The sequence below is a fragment of the Cervus canadensis genome, chromosome 18, assembly GCF_019320065.1.
Source record: "Cervus canadensis isolate Bull #8, Minnesota chromosome 18, ASM1932006v1, whole genome shotgun sequence".
Lineage (NCBI taxonomy): Eukaryota > Metazoa > Chordata > Mammalia > Artiodactyla > Cervidae > Cervus > Cervus canadensis.
The window spans coordinates 14,389,822-14,411,814 of record NC_057403.1 but is presented as its reverse complement, the minus strand read 5'-3'; the positions used below and the strand labels follow the sequence as shown (position 1 = coordinate 14,411,814).

The 21,993-nt window shown below is 54.5% G+C and overlaps 1 protein-coding gene across 1 annotated transcript; it reads left to right on the top strand.

Annotated features, from left to right (window-relative positions):
- The first annotated feature begins 1,788 nt into the window (after positions 1-1,788).
- On the top strand, positions 1,789-21,477 carry CACNG8 (calcium voltage-gated channel auxiliary subunit gamma 8). The gene is made up of 4 exons (XM_043435099.1): positions 1,789-2,213; positions 11,697-11,780; positions 12,890-13,030; positions 15,160-21,477. The coding sequence occupies exons 1-4, from the start codon at positions 2,027-2,029 to the stop codon at positions 15,918-15,920; spliced, it is 1,173 nt and encodes a 390-aa protein (XP_043291034.1). The 5' UTR covers positions 1,789-2,026; the 3' UTR covers positions 15,921-21,477.
- Positions 21,478-21,993: the final 516 nt, after the last annotated feature.

The following is a 21,993-nucleotide window of genomic DNA, read 5'->3' as shown; positions in this document are numbered from 1 at the left end:
GGAGAGGAAAGTGAACGGACACTTGGGGGGTGCTGAGTGGGAAATTATTCCTGCTTGAAAGAGTTGTAATCTTGGGGATCAGATTTTTCTGAGGGACACTATCTGTGGAGGGGAGCTTTTTAAATTTGGAAGAAAAATTAATGTACAACGGATGTTGCTGCACCGGTGAAAGAGTAGGGGGAGGTCTGGGGGTGTTCCCAAGAAGGGGATTTGGGGGGGGCTGGTGAAGAGCCATGAAGGAGATTCTCTTGAGCAGAAGAGATGTTGGGAGCCAGAGTGAGTGGAGCAGGATGGCAGGAGTTTATGGGATTGATTCTTCATGATGTGAAAGTCGGGCTAGAGGTGGGGGGAGGAGGTTCTTGTAAGTTCAAGAGAGAATGGGGGGTCAAAGTGAGCTGGGGAGATCTGGAGTCGATGGAGGGGGCTTATCCTCGTGGGTGACAGACGGGGCATGGGGGCAGTGGGGAGCTGGTGAGGGGGGGCAGGGGAATAGGGTGGGGGGATGCTCGGCAGGGGCGGAGGGATTTCCTTCCACCGCTGAGAGTTCACAGGTCCGAGCTTGGCAGATTTCTGAATGGAGAGGAGTTTGGGGTCTGGAGAAAGGGATTCCTGTGAGTAGAAAATGCCATGCAACTCACGGAGGAAATTTTTCTTAATGGAGGAGAAAGCGACGGCTATGATGAGTTTGTCTAAGTTGAATCCGTTTCGGAAGACTCCCATAAGGAAACAAGAGAGTGGGGGAGTTTTCCTTGAGTCCAAGACACGGTAGGGGATGGAAGGGTGGTCCAAGGCGTCAGGTGGGGGCAGTTAGAGGGGATGTCTTGGAGATGCGGGCCATTCTTCTAAACCAGAGAGTCCAACACTGTTGGATTGTTTAAAAGAATCCCCTGGGGAGCTTCTAAAAACCTAGATGCTCAGGGCTACATACACCCCAGACCGGTGAAATCAGAGTTTCTCAAGCAGCAGTGTCTTTCAAGGTCCTCTGGTGGTTTCAAGGTGCCATCAAGGTTGAGAACCCTGGTCCAGAGACTGGGTCCTGGGGTTGGGAGTGGGGTGGGGGTAGGGGAGATTCCCATACAGAGAAGACTGTGGAGGTGAGGTGGTGGTAGCTGTGTTTTTCTGAGTTGTGCAAACAGTGAGGATTAGTTGGGAAGATTTAGGTTCTGTCGTGTTCTTGGCTTTTTTTTTTTTTTTTTTCTCCAGCTACAGAGAGATTGGGAGATTTCTTTTTCCTAAGTATAGGCCGTGGTAGGTGAAGAGGTGGGCCTTGCAGGGGAAGATAGGGAAGGGGGAGAACTTTATGAGAACATTTTGTAAGAAATGAGGAGCAGGACAGGGGTTCCTTGGGAGGAGGAGGCTCTGGGGGCTGGGAGTGAGGGATGGTTTCCCTGTGTGTGTTGGCAGGGGCAGTGAGGCCAGGGGGCGGAGTCAGGGGGGGCCTGGAAAAGTGTCCTACCCACTGGCAGGGATGCAGGGATGGGGGGTGGCTTCTTCTCAGAAAGAGGTTAGTGGGAAGACTTTCTTGGACACAGGGAAATGTTTTTCAGAGCGAGGGAGGCAGAGGTAAGCATCATGGAAGGCGTTTCTTCAACCTAGGAAACAGTAGGGGTATTTTTTTTTTTTTTCAGCGTGGGGAGGGGTGCAGGAACGGTATCCAGGTATCCAGGCGAGCCGGCCTGTCTAATCCTTCTCTCGCCTTACCCCTGCCCTCTACCCGCAGGCGACCATGGCGGCCCTCTGACCCCGTCCCGGCCTGCAGCCTCCTCCTCGCCGGCCCCCTCCCCAGCCACCCCCCTCTCCCCGGCCCTCCGCCCCCGGGGGGCCCCCCACTTCTGCCTGCGCTGTGACCCCCCCAGCCGCCGGCACGGCCCCGCCCCCGCTGCCCCGGTGGTGGCCCGCGGCCCCCCGGCTGCCCCTGGTCAAGCTGGAGTCGCTGAAGCGCTGGAACGAGGAGCGGGGCCTCTGGTGCGAGAAGGGAGTGCAGGTGCTGCTGACGACGGTGGGCGCCTTCGCGGCCTTCGGTCTCATGACCATCGCCATCAGCACGGACTACTGGCTCTACACGCGCGCCTTCATCTGCAACACCACCAACCTCACGGCGGGCGCCGGCGGCGACGACGGGCCCCCCCAGCGCGGGGGCGGCGGCGCCGCGGAGAAGAAGGACCCCGGCGGCCTCACGCACTCGGGCCTCTGGAGGATCTGCTGCCTGGAAGGTAGGGCCCCGCGTCCCCGCCCCGGGGATCTCCCGGGTCTCCCGCGGCCTCCACCCTTCTCACGCTTCTCTGGGTCCTGACCCTCTCCTGAATCCCCTCCCCAGCTCGCCTCTCCATCACTCAGCAGCGCCCCTTGGTCCTTATCCTCTCCCCTCCCTTCGCGGAGAAAGAGCCCCCTCCTCTCTCCCTCCCACCCCTCCGGGGGTCCGGCCTCCCTCTACCAGGGGACACCCTCAGCCTGGACCCCAACGCTGGCATCCTCTGCCTTCCGCCCTCCTGCCCACTCACCCCTGATCTCCAGGCTGCTCCTCCTTGCCCGTGGCATCGTCCCTCCCCGAGTCCTGGCTCTGAGCCCCCCCACCCCCGACCTCCGATGACCCCGTTTCCAGCGCCTTCCTCAGCCCCTTTGACCCTCTGGCCCCATGTGGGCTGTTCGTCCCCTAGCCCCATCAGACCGGAACTCATGGTCCCCTCCTCTTTGCTTTTGGGGGCTTGTCTTCCGGGAGTCTTGTCCTGGCTTTCTCTCCCCGCCTCCGCCCCTGGTCCTTGTCCTTCCAGACCCTTTCCCGGGCTCTGCTTCCCCTTCCGTCCACTCAGCCTCCCTTTGGCCGCTTCTTGCTGCGGAGGCCACTGCCTCTTGCAGTCTCCATCTGCGCTCTTTCCCTGGTCCTGCTGTCTCCCTCTTGCAGCCTCCCTCCCAGCCAGTTCCCCCTGCCTCCCATCTCCCCCGACTTCCCCACGGGGCCAGCCCTCTTCCTCTTAGCAACCCCTCCATCCCACTCTCAGCTTTGCCATTTCTTTCCAATGGCATGGAGGTGCTGGGCTGGGGAGCAGGACACCTGAGTCCCAGTCCTCTTGTGCATTGGTCCCCCCTCCCCATGGGGCCACTATCTGCTCATCTCCCCCAGCCTCACCAGCCCTGGTCTGAAGGAACCAGCCGATCCCCAATTTTGCCCTACTGGGCCCCAGAGATCACAATCCATCACTTCTTTTTTTTCTTATTCCTTCTCTTTTCCCCAACGTTTCCTCCTCTGTTTTGCTTGACAGTCTCAATAAGCCAGGAATGTTATTATCTTATTTAATCCCCTGGCAGGGGCGGGATACCATCCTCCAGTTGGAGATGAGGAAACTGAGGTTCAGAGAGGTTAAGTCACTCGCCCAAGGTCACCCAGCTGTGGCTGGGGGCAGAGCCAAGAGAACTCTGAAGGATGGGATTTACAGATATGCTTTGTCTGGCGTGCAGAGCGTTTAAAACCGAAACCACAATCAGAATTGGTTGCCAACATTTAAAAATAGGGAGACTGCACGTTGAGATCTGATTTCCAGCTTCTTTTGAACTAGTGGAAGACCTGGTAACATGGGGCTGGCATTGTCCAGCAGCCCTGGTCAGCCAGATCCGAGTTGCAGCTGCTTCTTCAGACCATGCGTGTGGGTCTCCTTTTCCCCAGTCATCTGTGCTCCCTATTGCCTCATACCCATCCAATTTTCCCATGGTGTTACTCTCTTCCTCGTGTGGGAATCTGACTTCATCTTCATTCCCTGGTCTGACCGGGCATCAGGCACAGAGCCGTGTGTGGGGAGTTGCCTCTTGGAACCCCCAGGACGATGTACTGTGAATCATAGTATTTCCATGTCTTCATCCCCTCCTTCAAAAACACTGTTTATTGAGTTTCTACTATGTGCCAGGCACCGTTCTTGATACTGGAGCTAAAGCTTCAGTGCAAGGAGAAACAGCAACCACCGAGATCCCTGTTTTTATGTGTCTTATATTCTAGAAGGGGAGACAGATGATAAGAGAGATGAGTAAATACAACATCTAGGGTGTTAGATGGAGCTGAGTGCTAAGGAAGAAAAAGAGCTAAGGAGGGGATGGGAAGTGTTAGGGGCAAGAGTGTGAAGCTGCAGAAACTGGAGATAAAGGAGGCTGAGCCGGTGACATCCGAGGGGTGGGCTGAATGGACCCAGAGATGGAGCCACGTGGCTTCTGGAGGGAAAGGCTTCAGGCTGTAGAAACGTGGCTCGTCAATGGGAATGTGCCTCCTGTCTGACCGAGGGGAGGCCCACCCAGCCAGGGCAGAGCTGGTGCGGGAGGAACGTCGTAGGAGGTGCCGGCAAGGTGCATGAACTTTCAGGTCCTGGGATGTGATCTGCTTTTCCCATCGCCGGCTCCTGAGCAGAGGAGTGACAGGAGCTGGCTGAAAGGTTAAGGGGATCGCTGTGCTGTGTCTCTGAGAGGGAGGCAGGAGGGAAAGGGGAAGACAGGAGGAGGCTTATCCGGGGTGGAATTGAGAGCACCTTCTGCAGCTACAGTGGGCAGGCAGGAACTGCTGATGGGGGCAGTGGCAGGATACGAGAGAAAGGAGTCTGGATGTCTTGAGAGCAGGGTTTTCCAGCCTCAGCCTCGTTGACCTTTTGGGGGTTGGATAATTCCGCGTTGCAGTGGCCGGTGGTGGTGGGGGGCGGTGATGGAAGGAAGGTCCTCTGTGTTGTAGGAGGTTTAGCCGTATTTCTGGGCTCTACCTCCAAAGACCAGAAGCCTGCATCAGCGTGGCCACCAAAACCACCAACTGTTTCTAGACTGAGAATAAAATTGCCTCTAGTGAGAGTCACTGCTCGAAGTCTGTGTCCTGAGCCCCGGAGAATGTGGTCGGGGTGGAGGCGGGGGGTATTTATCAGCTGGAACAGCTGGTATTTTATGTATTTGTCTTACTTTCTCTCAGTTGTTTAGTGGCTCAGTCGTGCCCAACTCTTTATGACCCCATGGTCTGTAGCCCGCCAGGCTCCTCTGTCCACGGGATTCTCCAGGCAATAATGCTGGAGTGGGCAGTCATTCCCTTCTCCAGGGGATCTTCAGGACCCAGGGTTCGAACCTGTGTCTCCCACATTGGTAGGCAGATTCTTTACCGCCTGAGCCGCCAGGGAAGCCCTAATTTATCGTAGGGAGGGCTATCACGAGCTCAGTTTGGGAAATGTTAAATTGAGGGTGCCTGCTGGTGATAATGTCTAAGATAGAAGTCTGCATGGGAGAGGACCCACAAAACATCGCACCGTCAATCTTGTAGGCTTTGTGGGGCGTGTGATCTCTGTCGCCGCTACTCCTAAAAACAACCAGAGACAATGCGTGAGTGGATGAGCGTGGCTGGGTTCCAATTAAACTTCCTTTGCGGGCACTGACATTTGAATTTTATATCATTTTCTCATACCACGAGAGAGTCTTCCTTGACAGTTTTTCAATCATTTTTTTTTTAAAATAAGTAAAACCTACTCTTCGCTGGGTTTGGCCGTTGGGCCGTATTTTGCTAACCCCCTGATCTAAGACATTAGTGATAAGATGTATGAGGCCAGAGTTCAGGGGGACGTCTGGGCTGGGGGGGGGGGCGCGGAGGGTCATGGCATGAGGATGGATGAGCAGAGACAGAAACAAACACACAAATTAGTTGAAGGGCCAGCGACTGAGCTAGTCCAGTATTCAAAGACAGTCAGACAGATGAGAAGAGCCAGCAAAGTGAGCTAAGAAAGGAGAGACCACAGAGGTTGGGGGGAAATAACGGGCTAGGTGGGGTCCCCAGAGACAAGGGAAATGACTTAAGGATGGGTTCAAGGCAGGTCGGCTTTATTGTTACTTAATCACCATTCGTGTGTCACTGGATTCTCACAGTAACCCTGTGCACTGTGTTACCCCCATCTCCAAAAATGAAAGCTTAAGGCTCAGAGAAGGGAAGCAACTTTCCCGAGGTCACACAGCTAACAGGCCATCGAGTCCGCACTGGAGTCCGGATCTGGTTTGTTTCCTAAGTCAGCACATCCACCAGCCTCCATCCTATCCAGGGATCCGGGATTGTGGAAACTGGCCCCCCGGGGCTGCGGTCCCCTGAAGGTGCTGTGTCCCCAGGGGAATTCTTGGGGCTCATCCTGTCTCCTTCAAAGTGTCTCTGAGAAATGCAGTAGGAAGTGGTGATGGAGACCCGGACTCTGGAACAGAACTCATTGGGTTACTTCCTGCCTGCCAGGCACGGAAATGTGACCTTAAGCCACATGTTCAACGTCTCTGTGCTTTTCACCATCGGTGAAATGGGCGTTATCATAACTCCTAACCTACAGGGCTATGGAGGGAACCCCATGAGTTATTACATGTAAAGCACTCAGGAGGCCAGTAGACCCAGCGTAAAGGCTAGACAGTGTAGCTTCTATTCTGTTCTTATTATTAGGAATTTGGGTGACCCATCTCTGAATCTCCCCTCCTTGATAATGCAGAAGTCCCATCCCTCAACAAGCACTGCCCAACAGAAACGTCACACAAGCTGCCTCTGTACCTTAAACGTTTCTGTGCTGTGTGCTTTGCTGACTCGCTCAGTCCTGTCTGACTCTTTGCCACCCCATGGACTGTAGCTTTCTACTAGTGACATTAAAGGGCTTCCCTAGTGGTCCAGAGGTAAAGAATCTGCCTGCCAATGTAGGAGACATGGGTTCAGTCCCTGGGTTGGGAAAATCCTCTAGAGAAGGAAATGGCAACACACTCTAGTATTCTTGCCTGGAGAAGCCCACAGACAGAGGATCCTGGAGGTCTACAGTCCACGGGGTCGCAAAAAGTCGGCCACGACTGAGTGAGTGATTAAACAACAACAATAAGTGACGTTAAAACAAGTACAAAGGGAAGGTTCAATGAATCTAATTTAATAAATGCAATTTTACAATATAATATATTAATATAAAGGTTAGTAATTGATTTTATTTAACCAAGCATAGCCAAAATGTTATTTTAGTATGTGAGCAATATAACAAATATTAATGAAATATGATACTTTTTTCTTCATAATAAATCTGAAATCTGATGCATATTTTAGGCTCACACTTCAACTGCCACCTTTCAGAACCAACCTTCCGGGGCTGGGGGCATTCAGATGGGTCTAGCCCCCTTCTCAGGAAGGAATCTCAGCGCCCAGAGTTTGGACCTACAGCCCAATTTACTCTAGCAGCCTATTTAAAGCCCCCGTGCTCAGCACTTTGCAGGCCTTATTATCTCATTGAATCCTCCCAATTGCTCCAGGAGGGAAGGTATTATTATCACGAGAGTTTGTCAGAGCAGGAAGCTGATGGCCAGAAAGGGGAAGTGAGTCAGCTACAGGGCCACCCAACAGGCGAGGGGCAGTGAGCACGTCCTCACGGGTCCTCGCCACGGTGCGCACGCCTTCACCCCCAGCCTGCCCGGGTCTGTGCTCTGCGGGCCCTCTGGGATGCGCCGGTTTGCATCACCACCATCCCTGCGCATGCAGAGCTCCCAGCCCAGGCGGTTGGATAATACGCAGAGGCAAGCCGCATAACCCCCAGGTGTCTGCTCTTTAACTCTCCTGTTTCACAGCATGTGCATGCTAAGTCGCTTTAGTGTGTCCGACTCTGCGACCTGGTCAACTGTAGCCCGCCAGGCTCCTCTTTTCATGGGATTCTCCAGGCAAGGATACTGCAGTGAGTTGCCTTGCCCTCCTCCAGAGGAATCTTGCCGACTCAGGGATCGAACCTGCATCTCTTACGTCTCCTGCATTGGCAGGCAGTTCTTTAACCATGGCGCCACGTGGGAAGCCCCACACATACACGGAGTGAACACTTATCAAACCTTATCTGGTCGTATCACCATCCTCATTTTCCAAGCCAGGAAGCTGAAGCTCAGAGATATTCAAAACCCCAAAGCCACACAGCTTGGAAGTGACTGTCCTGGTATGCGGAGCCAGAGAATACACTTTCAAAGCCCAAGCTTGTGGCTACCATGACCACTGTGCTCTACTTCCCTAAAGATGCTCGCTTCTGGGAATTCCCTGGCAGTGCAGTGGTTAGGACTCCATGCTTCCAACACGGGTTCAATCCCTGGTCCGGGAACTAAGATCCCACAAGCTGCACAGTGCAGCCCAAACAAACAAAAAGCTCACCTCTGAGGTCCAATCTGTCCTCCTCATGATTTAACATCTACATGGGATTAAGCAACTTGTTCAGCTTTACGCCTCGGTTCCTAGTATCCCTAGGGTTGGTCATCCATGCTGAGGGTATTGTTCAGTCGCCAAGCTGTGTATGAACCTTTATGACCCAATGGACTGCAGCATGCCAGGCCTCCCCATCTCTCACCATCTCTCAGAGTTTGCCCAAGTTCAAGTCCGTTGAATCAGTGATGCCATCCAATCCTCTTCTGAGAGTGTTAACACCTGTCAAATGTTTGGAGTGGTGTTTGGTGTGTGGTTAGCCATCAGTAAGTTTTATTCTAGTTAAGTGGACTTCCCAGGTGATTCAGTGGCTTAAGAATCCACCTGTAACGCAGGAGACACAGGTTTCATCCCTGGGTCAGGAATATCCCCTGGAGAAGGGAATGGAAACCCACTCCAGTATTCTTGCCTGGGAAGTCCCTGGGACAGAGGAGCCTGGTGGGTACAGTCCATGGGGTCGCAAAGAGTCAGACATGACTTAGTGATTAAATAACAACAAAGTACTAGTTATTATTACTTCCAGCATGACTAGTCTGTGGAGAGAGTCTGCATGCCGTCTACTTTCCATGCTCAATCTCATTGAATTATCATTCATGTTTTGAGAAAAGTACTATGATCCCACTCAAGAAAGAGAGAACTTGAACCCACCTACCACACCACAGTGGATGTGCTGTTGGGTAAGCATTTGCTCCCCTAAGATGTATCTTCATTCATTCATTCAACTGCTTTTTTTTTTAAGTGTAGTAAAATGCACATAGCATAAAATATATCATCTTAACCCATTTTAAAAGCACAGTTCAGCAGTGTTAAGTATATTTACATTGTGTACCAGGCTCCAAAACACTTCATTGTGCAGAATTGAAACTCTACCCATTCTTCCCCACTCCCAGCCCCTGGCAACCATCATTCCTTCTGTCTCTATGAATTTGACTGCTTTAGACACCTCATATGAGTGGAATCACACAGTGTTTGTATTTGTGTGACTGACTTATTACACTTTGCATGTCTTCAAGGTTCATCCAGGTTGTGGCATGTGTCAGAATTCCGTTGTTTTTAAAAGGCTGGATAATATTCCGTTCTATCTATATGCCACACTGTTTATTGGCTCATGTGTTGATGGACACTTAGGTTGCTTTTGGCTGTTGTGAATAATGCTGCTACAAAAATGGATATATTTGTATATTTCTTAGAGACGTTGCTCACAATTCTTTTCCTATATACCCAGAGGTGGGATTGCAGCTAAGATCCCACATGCCTCCTGGCCAGATAAACCAAAACCTAAAACAGAATTATCGGATTCCCTGGTGGCTCAGAGGGTAAAGAGTCTGCCCAAAATGTGGGAGACCTGAGTTCGATCCCTGGGTTGGAAAGATCCCCTGGAGAAGAAAATGGCAATCCACTCCAGTATTCTTGCCTGGAAAATCCCATGGACAGAGGGGCCTGGAGGGCTAAAGACCACAGGGTCAAAAAGACTGAGTGATTTCATTTTCACTTTCATAGTAATTTTGTTTTTAATTTTTTGAGGAACCTCCATCCTATTGTCCATAGTGACCGAACCAGTTTACTTTCCCATCAACAGTGCAGACAGGTTCCAATTTCTCCCCATCCTCACCAACACTGGTTATTTTGTTTTGTATTGTTTGTGTATAGTAGCCATCTGAATGGGATGGTATCTCATATCTATGAGATAGTATTTCATTGTTGTTTTCACTTACATTTCCCTAATGATTAGTGATACGGACCATCTTTTCATGTGCTTCTTGCCCATTCAATCATTCTTATATACAAACATCAAGCATTTCCAATTCTCTAGGCATTGTTCTTGGTGTTGGGACACCTACAGGCTTAGATTCCAGTGGCAGCAAACTGCTGTGTGTTTGAATTCTGCTTACACCACCCATCAGCTGTGAATCAATGAACCCTTTGTATGCCTCTATTTCCTCATCTGGACAACAGGTGTATGACGTGGTATCAACGGAACACTCAATTGTGTTCCCAGCAAAGTGTTAAGTCTCTGTACTTGGATTCAACCCTTGTAACAATCTGGGAGGTGCATCCTAGTATCCCCCATGTTATAGGAAAAGGAACCGAAGCAAACTGGTCCAAGTAAGGCCAACGAGGATGTGGTGTAAGGACATGATGGATTCAGGCTTCATTATCAAACAGCGCGACTCCAGTTCTTAACGTTCGGCCACTGCACGACACCAATACCATTATCTATTTCATGGGTCTCCTGGGAGCTCTGGATGAGTTAATCTACCTCAGAAGCAGTTAACAAATGTTAGTGCTTAGTGGAATTATTCACTGCCTTGTAGTCCTCCTTTCCAATCCTTTCCTTTACCTACATTTCTTTCCCTGTCATCTTCTGCCTTGAACCTCCCCTTCTGCTATCCTTATGGTTTATAATCTAATTCTTTCAACACTCATTTCTTGACGCCTCCTTTGGTGCCAGGCAATGCTAGAGACACACGAAAGAATCAGACCCCATGCCCTCCCCGTTCAGGAACTCTCAGAGTGCTGAAGAAGCAGCTCATAAAGCAACCCAATATATGCTAAAAAATAAAAATGAAAAAAGAGTGGCTACCCCCCAGAATGGGTGGGAGGGGTCTGTGTGAGGGAAAACTTCCTCAAGCAGGTGCCCCGGGCACTGTTCTCTTGCAAGGGTTAAGTTCTTCTCCAAGAAGAATGTGAACAGAGTTCCCAAAGCCCTGGGCAGAGGCCTGGAAATGGGAAGGTGCCTGGAGAATTGAGGAAACAAAGTGTTTCTATTACTGATTTATATGCCAGTCTCCAGCTATGTAAGGATGCGTGTTCTGGGAGGGAGGAGGGGGCTGTGATGGCAGAACCCCTGGAGGCATACCACACCCCTAGCTTGCAGGCATACCGCACCCCTAGCTTGCAGGCATACCGCACCCCTAGCTTGCCCCGGCTTGTTCCAACCGCTCCATCTCTTCCCAGAGGACTGCAGGTGCTGGGCGCCAAAAGAGGGGGCACCATACTCCCCAAACAGGATTGAAGAGACGACCACCCCAGTGATCCACTGGGGCTGCTCTCTCCTCCATGGGGACTCAGGCTTCATAGGGCCTCGTGGGAAATGGAGTCCTCTTGGCCCTCTGTCGCCTCTCCGTTTTCCTGTGCGTTTTCAACGGGTTTTGAGTTGAAGAGTGGCTTGACATTGCTGAAACCAACACCTTCTTTCTTACAGAGGGGGAAACAGAGGTCGGAGAGACTGTCCCCGTCCAGGTTACAGGGCAAAGGTCCTTATGGCCTTTTAGTGAGTGTTGGATGTTTTCCTTTTTCCTTTTTTTTTTTTTTTAAACCTGGTTGGCAAACTGAGACCAGAGAGTTTGAAAGTTTGTCCCAGGTGCGCAGACACGCTCAGGAGCCGGTACTTCCTGTCTCCCCATCAGCCCAGAAAGAGAAGGGGTTTGAGGAAAGGGGAGGGGTGTCTTTTCTCACCCACGGTTCCCCAACTGTTAAGTGCCCACCACCATCACCCCCCATTCCCCTCCAGGGTTGAAAAGAGGAGTCTGCGTGAAGATCAACCACTTCCCGGAGGACACGGATTACGACCATGACAGCGCGGAGTATCTGCTCCGTACGTGGGGGCCTGGGGCGGAGCTGGGGGGACTGCTGGGCTCGGGCACGTGGGAGGGGAGAGGGGTCTGTGCTCCCGCGCTTAGATCGAAGCGCGGAGATGAGCTTGTCAGCCAGTCCAAGTCAAGATAGCGAGATCCTCTGGCCTCAGATTGGCTCAGTGGGCCCTCTCCCGCCCCCTCCTCTCACCTCGGGGCCGGGCAGAGGGGGAATCCCCGGAGCTGATTGGCTGCCATGCCGGCCTGGGTACTCCGGGCAGTGACTGGTTGTCCCTCTCCAGGCCGGGATTGGCCAACCGCACCCTGGGCCCTAGAGGCAATCTGCGGCGCGGTCTGGCCACTCCCGGGAGCTGGCTGGGGAAGCCCGCGGTGCGATTGGTAGCGGCAAACCCCGAGTTGTGATTGGCTGCGGCCTCAGCCGGGCTCAGAAATCGCAGAATCCGGTTGCTTGGGGTTTGGGGGAGAGTGAAAAGGACTGCAGAGAGAGGGAGAGAGAGAGGAGAAAGGGAGAAAGAGTAGAGAGACCCAGAGCTACGGATGAAGCCAGGCAGAAAAGGGAGGCGAGAAGAGGCAGGGAGCGATGGAGGGGGCAGGGGAAGAGAGAAGAGGGACCCGGAGAGACAGGTGAAGGCAGGCGGACGGGGAGTGGGGGGCAGAGCGGGATTTAGAGATGCGATAGAAAGAAGGATCTGGAGAAAGGGGGAAAGGCGCAAAAGAGAGGAAGGGAGCGCGCGTGCGAGAAGGAAAAAGAGAGGGAGATGGTTCACAAGGGAAATAGAGGCGTTCAGAGGCGGGGTGTGTGGGGTGGAAGAGAGGGAGAGCGGTTAGAAAAATTAGAGGGCAGGAAAAATATGCCAGCAGAACGACAAAGGAAGAAAGAAAAGGACGAAGAAAAAGGGGGGGGGGCATCAGATTGCGAAAGAGAGAAATCTTAAAGAGGAGAGAAAGTGAGACAATAAGAAGAACCAGAACGCGGGCAGAGGGGAGGAATGGGAGAACCAGCGGGGGGACAAGGCACACAGGAGGCGCGGGGCGCCAGGGGCGCAGGCGGCCGTGACTGACGCCCTGGTTCCCCCACCCCACCCCCCACCCCTCTCCTGTCTCTCCCCAGGGGTCGTCCGGGCCTCCAGCATCTTCCCCATCCTCAGCGCCATCCTGCTGCTGCTCGGGGGCGTGTGCGTGGCGGCCTCCCGCGTCTACAAGTCCAAGAGGAACATCATCCTGGGAGCAGGGATCCTGTTCGTGGCAGCAGGTGAGAGGCAGAGGGAGGGGGCGGCCCACCTGCGCGCGCGCACCTGTGTGTGTGTGTGTTTGCGCGCGCGCGCGCCTGCAAAGCCACCCTGCCGGGGCTCTCCCTGGGGCCCGGAGCCTTCCTAGGCTCTATCCCAAGCTCCACCGTCACCCGCTGGGCGAGGGAGGTGTAGCCTTCCCGCCGTCTTCTCTGGGAATGAGCCCAGCTCAGACAGGTGTCTACCGCGTAATCCTGGATTCCAGGAGTTCAGATTCCAAAACCGGCGGTCCAGGAGATGGAAGGGGAGGAGCCTGGGAGAGGTGGGGGCTTGAGGCTGAACTGAGGTCTAGAGGATCAGGAGGACCCTCGGGAGAGGGAGAAAAAGTGATTTGAACGCAGATGGGGAGGAGCCTGATCTAGGGGGCCGGACCTTGTGGTCTTCGGTGTATCCTTGAAATGGCCGGTCCTGAGAACGTTTCAGGCCAACTCGGTAGTGAGGCAGGGCTTCTTAAAGGGGCAAGACCCCCCTCCTATTCGACGTGAGTCGTACTGGGCAATTCCGGAACTTAAGAGTCTTCTCAAAGCGGTGGAATCCTGAAGAGGAGGAGGGTTCAACGTAAATAGCAAGGGGTGCTTTCAGAGAAGGATGTGACCTGCAGGGGTGTGGCTTGGAGGATTTGAAAGTCAGGGCTAACTACAAACTGGGCCTAGGGTAGAGTCTGGCCGCGATCCTCAGGGGGCGGGACTTGGCAAGCTGGAGGTGGGGCTTAGACTAGAAGATTGTCTAGTTCCTAAGTTGTGTCCCCCTCTTTCCTGCTCTAATAAGGCTACCAAGAGGAAGGCCTAGAATAGATGATAATCGTGAAAGAGTTCAGATCAACCAGAGTCGGGGTCTAGAGAGTCAACGGGATTACCATTAACAGACTTAAAACGAGCCAAGGGTGAGGCCAAGATTTATAAAGTTAGGGGGGAGTTAGACCAATCAGCATAGGGCCTGGGTCATCTTATCAAGGGCAGAGTTTAGGCCAGCCAGGGAAGGGCCTGGACCATCTGGGCAGGAGTTAAGCCTGTCTAGGGCAGGGCTTGGGTCTTCCTGGAGGGATCTGGACCACTAAGGGTGAGCCTGAACCATCTAGGGTGGGCCCTGGACCAACCAGGGCAGCGTTTAGAACACCTAGAGTGAGCTTTAGAACAACAGACTAGGACCTGAATTAGCCAGGGATGGTGGGCCATCTGAAGCAGGATTTGGGGCCGTTTAAGGTGGGGCCTGGGAGAAGGCAATGGCAGCCCACTCCAGTACTCTTGCCTGGAAAATCCCATGGACGGAGGAGCCTGGTGGGCTGCAGTCCATGGGGTCGTGAAGAGTCGGACACGACTGAGCGACTTCACTTTCACTTTTCACTTTCATGCATTGGAGAAGGAAATGGCAACCCACTCCAGTGTTCTTGCCTGGAGAATCCCAGGGACAGAGGAGCCTGGCGGGCTGCCGTCTATGGGGTCGCACAGAGTCGGACACGACTGAAGCGATTTAGCAGCGGCAGTAGCAGCAGCAAAGTGGGGCCTGAGTCAGCTGGGGAGGAATTTAGATCATCTGGGAAGGGCTTGGACCATGTCAGGGCGAGCATAGATCAACACGGGGCGGGACCTAATTGCCCAGTATGGTATATGGACCATGTGGGGTGGGATCTAGATCATAGTGGGTGGAGCTTAGACCAGAGTGGGGTGACGACTAGACCATCAGGGGTGCAGCTTAGGCCAGGGGGCGGGGTCTGGACAAGTCAGGCAGGGTAGGGCCTATCTGGGCGGGGCCTAGACCTTCGTGGGTGGAGCTTAGGCCAGGGGGCGGGGCCTGGACAAGTCAGGGCAGAGTAGGGCCCCTCTGGAGCGGGGCCTAGACCATCGTGGGTAAAGCTTAGGCCAGAGCTGGACGGGGCCTAGATCATCAGGGGTGGAGCTTAGGCCAGGGGGTGGGGCCTAAGCCATCGTGGGTGGAGCTTAGGCCGGGGGCAGGGCCTAGAACATTGTGGGTGCGACTTAGGCCAAAGCAGGGCGGAGCCTAGACCATCAGGGCAGAGCCTAGATTTGGGGGTTGGGGGAGGGGGCAGGGCCAGGGACGGCCTCGAGGCTCCCGTCTGACCGTCCCCGCCCAGGCCTGAGCAACATCATCGGGGTGATCGTGTACATCTCGGCCAACGCGGGCGAGCCAGGCCCGAAGCGGGACGAGGAGAAGAAGAACCACTACTCGTACGGCTGGTCCTTCTACTTCGGCGGGCTGTCGTTCATCCTGGCCGAGGTGATCGGCGTGCTGGCCGTCAACATCTACATCGAGCGCAGCCGCGAGGCGCACTGCCAGTCTCGCTCGGACCTACTCAAGGCCGGCGGGGGCGCGGGCGGCAGTGGCGGGAGCGGCCCCTCGGCCATCCTCCGTCTGCCCAGTTACCGCTTCCGCTACCGCCGCCGCTCCCGCTCTAGCTCCCGCTCCAGCGAGCCGTCGCCGTCGCGGGACGCGTCTCCCGGCGGCGCCGGGGGCCCGGGCTTCGCCTCCACGGACATCTCCATGTACACGCTCAGCCGCGACCCGTCCAAGGGCAGCGTGGCCGCGGGGCTGGCGAGCGCCGGTGCCGGCGGCGGGGCGTACGGCGGGGCGGCCGCGGGCGCGGGGGGCGCGGGGGGCGGCGGCGGCGGCGGGGCGGGAGCGGAGCGGGACCGCGCGGGGGCGCCCGGCTTCCTCACGCTGCACAACGCCTTCCCCAAGGAGGCGGGTGGCGGAGTCACGGTCACAGTCACCGGGCCGCCCGCCGCGCCAGCGCCCGCCCCGCCCGCCCCCGCCGCGCCCGCCCCAGGGACCCTAGCCAAGGAGGCCGGCGCCTCCAACACCAACACGCTCAACAGGAAAACCACGCCCGTGTAGGGGCGCGCCTGGGGGCGCGGAGGGGGGCGTGTCCGGGGCGCGTGCGCGGGCGCGCGTGCAACGAGGCTGCCGGGGGTCGGGGGCGCCCCCCTCCTTCCCCGTGAGCGCGCTGGAGACTGCTCGGCCTTCCCCCGCGCCCCCTCCCCGCCCTACCCCCGCCCACCTGGGTGTGGGGGAACATCCCCCCACCCTCTGAATCAGGGACCCTGAGGGAGGGGGAAGGGAAGGGAAGGGAGGGGGCCGTTGGGAGCGAGCGTTGTGTTTTATTTTTTTGTGGGATTGGGGGGGAGGGGGGAGGGCTTTGGTGTTTTTTGCAGTTTTGAGACGTTTTCTTTTTAATGTTTTGCTGTGTGCATGTGGGGGCGGGGCGGAGGGAGGGACTCCCAGCCCAGCCCAACTCCTGGAGAGGGGCCCATAACACAAGAATATAGAGTTATACCTACAAACTATATATATATATGCTCTATATAAAGAGACAGAAAGACCAGAGGGATGCAGAGAGGCACAGTGCGGTGGGATGGGCGTGGGCATTCATTCACTTCTTCGTTCATCATTCCACAAGGGTTTCAAAAACACCTGCCATGTACCAGGATGGTGGCTGGGGAGGAAACAAACAGGCCCGGAGACAGACTCGGTCATTCACTACCAGCTGTTTATTTGAGTACTTCAGTTCCAAACATTGTGCTGAATGCTGAGTCTACAGAAGGGAGGAAGTCAGACTTCCCCAATGTCTTCACAGAGTTTATATCTTGTGCATGAGACAGACACTAATCAAAGAACTGCATACACAACAGTAAGTTACAGTTGGGGCAAAAGAGAAACCCGAAGTGCTACAAAATCCTCCGGCAGTGAGGCTAACCCAGTTTAAAAGGAAAGGATATCCCAGGTAACACTGAAAGGATGACAAGAAGCCAGTCAGGTGAAGCTGGAGGGAAGTGTCCTAGCCAGAGAACAACACATGCAAAGGCCCTGGGGCAGGAGGAGCTTCCAGAAAAGGCTAACATGTATGTACTGAGCCAGATGGAGGTGGAACAAGGTGAGACTGGAGATGTAGACAGGGCCAGACTGCCCAGGGAATTGTAGGTTAGGTCGGGTTTAGATTTCTTTTTTTAATATTTAAAATTTCATTTTAGAATATTTATGGAAAAAGAATCTTAGAAAATGAATTTTTTCTCATGTGGCCAAAACTGGCAAAGATTGGTGGTGGTTTAGTCACTAGGTTGTGTCCAACTCTTGCGACTTCATGGACTGCATAGCTTGCCAGGCCCCTCTGTCCATGGGATTCTCCAGGCAAGAATACTGGAGTGGGTTGCCATTTTCTTCTCCAGGGAAGAGTTTAAATTTTAACCCAAGGGCAGCGGGGAACCATGGAGTAGCTTTAAACGGGATCATAACATGAGCGATGGGAGGCGGAAACTCAGAGGTGAGAGTGAGAGGCAGAGACGCGTGGAAACAAGCATCAAACACAGGCACTGACCCTTCACACTCACACTGGTGGGAGGGGGCAGATGATTACACAAGACTGAAGCACAGGCCTGGTGCTTTATGGGCAGGAGAAACACTAGGACTTCGAGATTCATGTTTCACTCATTTATTAATTCAGCCATTCATTCACTCCTTGACATTTCTGGACCAGGGAGTGTGCTAGAATCAGGATCCCCAGAGCTGCTCCCAAGGAGGAGTCAAAAACCAGACTCCAAGCAGGGTGATTTTTGGTGCAGTAACAGGGACCAGGATGGGCACCCTGACCAGAGAAGAAGAGAAAGAGTGCCCAAGTGCCAGGAGTGGGCAGTCCTCAGGGAAACTTCCTGGAGAACCTCAGGCCCAGCCTGGGTTTCCACAGGATGAGTGAGGAAGGCTTTCACGGCAGAAGAATAACTCAAGTGGGGTGGGGGGGAATTGAAAGAGCATGATGTACTGGGGTCAGGACTCCTCCTTTTGGGGTGCAAAAGGTCAGGGTAGGGGTGGGCGGAAAGACCAGAGAAGCAGCTAGAAGCTAGAGTCTAAATGCACTAGGGTTCCAGGCTGGTGGGTTTGGACTTTATTCTGAGGGTGATGGGAAACACAGGAGAGTTTGGAGCAGGTGAAGAGCAGGATGAGACGTGAGTGTCAGAAGGAACCACCTGGGACGTGGGAAAGGAGTGGATAGGATGTTGATGCTGTGAAATAGATGAGACAGGATGGCAGTTGGGCTGGGAAAGGGCTAGGTGGGTAGAGAAGGTGGGAGGATGGATTTGAAGGTCATTGAGGACACAGAAGGGACCGCACTCACTGCGTTTCTCTTCATTTGCTCAGCAAGTATTTCCCAAGACCCCCTGTGTGGCAGGTTCTCTGTTCAGTGATACTAGGGGGAGCAGGGAGGATTCAGAGCCTGCCTTGCCCTCCAGGCGCTCCCAGCCTGGTGGGAAGAAAGACGTGAACACAGATGAGGGGGAAGTGGTTGGCAACGGTGCCAGGCTCCACCAGCTTCTCTCTTGATAACATGGAGCAGCAGAAAGCCGTAGAACAGATGAGGGATGGGACCACAACTGGGTGTTAGGAATTTCCCTCTGGGGTCCCTGTGGTGGACAGGAAAGACCGGTGGGAGGGGACCATGGAAGAATTCCATGAGGGCAGTGTTGGAAAGAGATTCTGGGAAATGTGGGGAAAGGAATACAACTCGCAGGACAGAGGGACACTTACTGTAGTGATGATAAATGGAGAGGACTGGAAGAGGTGGCATTAAAAGACACAAACGGGAGGAGAAGGGAAGCAGAGCTGGCTAGGGGGTATTGGATTCTAGTGTCCAAAAGCCAAACATACAGCAAGACAGAGGTGGAGCATGGGCAGAAGGCAGAGGGATGGCGGGGGTGGGGGAGATCAGGGCAACAGAGGCCCAAACTGAGTGAGTTACAGGGACAGAGGAAAAAAAGACACCAGACAGTGATCCAGAAAGGAGAGGAAAAGGGGCAGGGGAGGGGCTGGCACAACGATGCCCAAGTCAGGTCAGAGAAGTCTCAGAGAAGCAAACATATACACATACACAGAGAGATGGAGGGAGAAAGATGCAGGGGGATGTGCCCAGAAAGAAAGGTGGGGATTCAGAAGCACGCTTAGGGTATAGGGACGATCCATTTCTTTGATTTGTTTTGGTATTCAAGAAATCATTATTGAGTGCTCACCTCTTCTAGGCCAGTCTAGGTGAGCGAATGTTCAAGGGAACAGATGGCCAGGGTTTTTACTGTCCTGGAACTCACAGGAGAGACACACAAGAAACAATAAGGAATCTCAGTTACAGAGAAGTGTTTCTAAAATGAAAAGGAAAAAAGGAAAGAGAATTCCCTGGTGGTCCAGTGGTTAGGATTCCAAGCTTTCAGCGCCGTGGCCGGGGCTCAATCCCTGGTGAGAGAACTGACATCCCACAAGCCACAAGATGTGTCTAAAAAAAAAAAAAAGTGAAGCAGGACGTGGTGTCTTCAGATGAGGAACCTCAGGAAGAACCCACTGCAGAGGTAACAAGGGTTGTGAGAAGGAAAGGCACTCACCAAACATTCTGGCCAAGCAGTGACGCAGAGCCCTGAGAAAGCCACCCATTTTCAAGAAGACACCATGGAGGGCAGAGGAAGAAGGGTGAGCAAATTAGGCTGAGGTCCCGAAGCATAGCCTGGGGGCCCGTCGTGTGGGGGCTTGTAGCTCTGGGAGGAAATCTGAATTTTACTCTAAATTCAGTGGGATGAGCATAAGAATGACAGCCCCTATTTTTATTTAAGAACGAAGTAACAGACCCACATTGCTGTGCTGAGAAGAGATTTAGGAGTGAAGGTGGAAGGAAGGAGTTAAGAGGGTGTCGTCCTTTTCCAGCTGGGGCTGCTGCTGGCCTCGACTAATGTGGAGGAACAGGGCGTGGGATTGTGGAGGCAGGGTCTATGGTGGTGGCTGCAAACTGGGTGTAACAGAGGAGGGAAAGAAGAACCAAAGAAAGAGAGAAAAGGGAACGCTTTTAACTGGATCTGTGAAGCTTGGGTGGTGCTGTTCTGTGCTGCCTGGAAGGGGGTCATGGGGGAGAAGGGATTATGCAGGAGGAGCCAAGCAGCCTCCTTGGGACGAGACAATCTGAGATGCCTATGAGACATCCAAGCCTAGGTATCAGATAGCCAGTTGGACATTTGAGACTGAAGCTTGGGGGAGAAGTTGTGGTTGGAAATCTAAGTTTTGGAAATGTCAGCAGAGAGGAGACAGCATGTTTAAAGCCCCAGGACTGGATGAGGTGACCTAGGAGATGAGTGTGGAGGACACAGAAAGGACCCTGGCCAGGGACTCGGGGTGGGGGAGGCATCTCTGTGGGGGCGGGAGGAAGGAGGATGTAGGTAAAGGGGCAAAGAGTGACCATGAAGTAGGCAGAGACTGTGAAGCTGGCAACCAGCCAAATGCTACTGAGAATCAGGAGAGGATTCATGGAGCATGGGTTAGATAACATGACTTTGACCGCGATGACACGCGGCCATCACCATGCAGTGAGGGGGACTGGAGTCCTGCTTGAGTGAGGGGAAGGAAGAGAGTCACAGAGGGGAGGTGGAGGGAAGGTGAGGTCATCCTTTTGGCATGAAACTGTCAAGAGCTTTCCGGCCCAAGAAAGCTCACACCCTTTCTGTGAAAGAAGTAGGAAGGGCTGCGTCCGAGAGACAGGAGAAAGACAAATGCATGCTGAAAGGACGGAGCCATGGCCACAGGCGAGACTGAGAGCCATGGGGAGACCGGGGCAGGAGGGGAGCACAGAGGCAGGGCAGAGGTGCTGCAGGAGGGTGTCCGATTTCTCAGAATGGAGACACTGGTCGGTGTCACCCAGCCCAGCTCCCATCTCACATTGCCGCCAGCACCGGGCATCTTCTCGGGTTCCCCTCTGGGTCCTGCCAAGGCCTGGGAATACCCGCGAGGTGAAGGAAAGAACAAGCTTCACTCATTCATTTAAGAAATAGTCCCTGAGGCCTTCCAGGCACCAGGCCGCACAATCTCAGTGCTGGGAGCTCAGATCCACAAACAGGCAGTGCGATCCATCAGATGCAGGGGGAGGTGTGCTCTGAAATTGGGGGGTGGGGGGCTTCCCTAGCTTGGGATTGGATGTTGTGTGTCACCATCTCCCTTCACCCTTCCATCTGCTCATTCATTCATTCAGATCACCCATGCACACTTCCTAAGGCTTCCCGTGGGCGCAGTTTGGGCTGGGCAGTGCTGAGGATGGTGAGATGGTTCCTCTGGCACTGGAGCCTTGCGGAAGGCTCGGACACATGCCCACAATCGGAATCACATCCCAGGGCGATGCATGCCCCAACAGAAGTGGCACAGGGTGGACAGACAGGGTGAGGGTGCACGGGGCCGGCAGGAGCGGCCAGCCAGGGGCGAAGGAGCTGGGGAGAGGTGGGTCCCACCGGGCGGTCCCCGAGGGGCTGAGGAGGGGAGTGGGGTGATGATCAGGCCCCGCTGCCACTCCACACGGATGTCTCGTCCTGTCCCCGGGGGAGCCGGAACTGCATGGACGGTCCCCCAGGGGTGCCCCGTCTAATAAACTCGGTGAAGAGGACTGCGGCTCTGGATCCCGTGCCCGGGGCACCAGCTTCTGCCTGAGGCCTGCCCTTTCTCCCTCCTGGGGAGCCGAGGCCCCCAGCGTGGGGCGCTGTGCTTCCTTCAACATGCAAGGGATTTGGGCCCCCGGCCCCTCCTCCGTCAGAACCAGAGTGCAGACCCCCAGCCCCTCCTCCCTCAGACCCGGGGGTCCAGAGCCCTGGCCCCTTCTCTCAGCCTCAGGAGTCAAAGTCCCCAGGTTTCTTCTCTTTCAGGGACCCGAGAACCCTGGCCGCAGCTTTCTCCTCCCTCAGACCCAACAGTCGAGTTTCCAGGCGGGCGCGCTCGGCCCGGGTTCCCCGCCCGTTCCCGCCCTCCAACACCACCCCCCCCGCCACACACACACACACCCCAGGAGATCGGACCCTCAGCTCCCGCCTGCGCCCCTGAAGGAAGCAGACGTCCCTCCGGGCTCCTCTGGGGTCGAGACCCCGCCCCCAGCCCCTCCTCCGCGGGCAGCCTTCCTCCTCCCCGC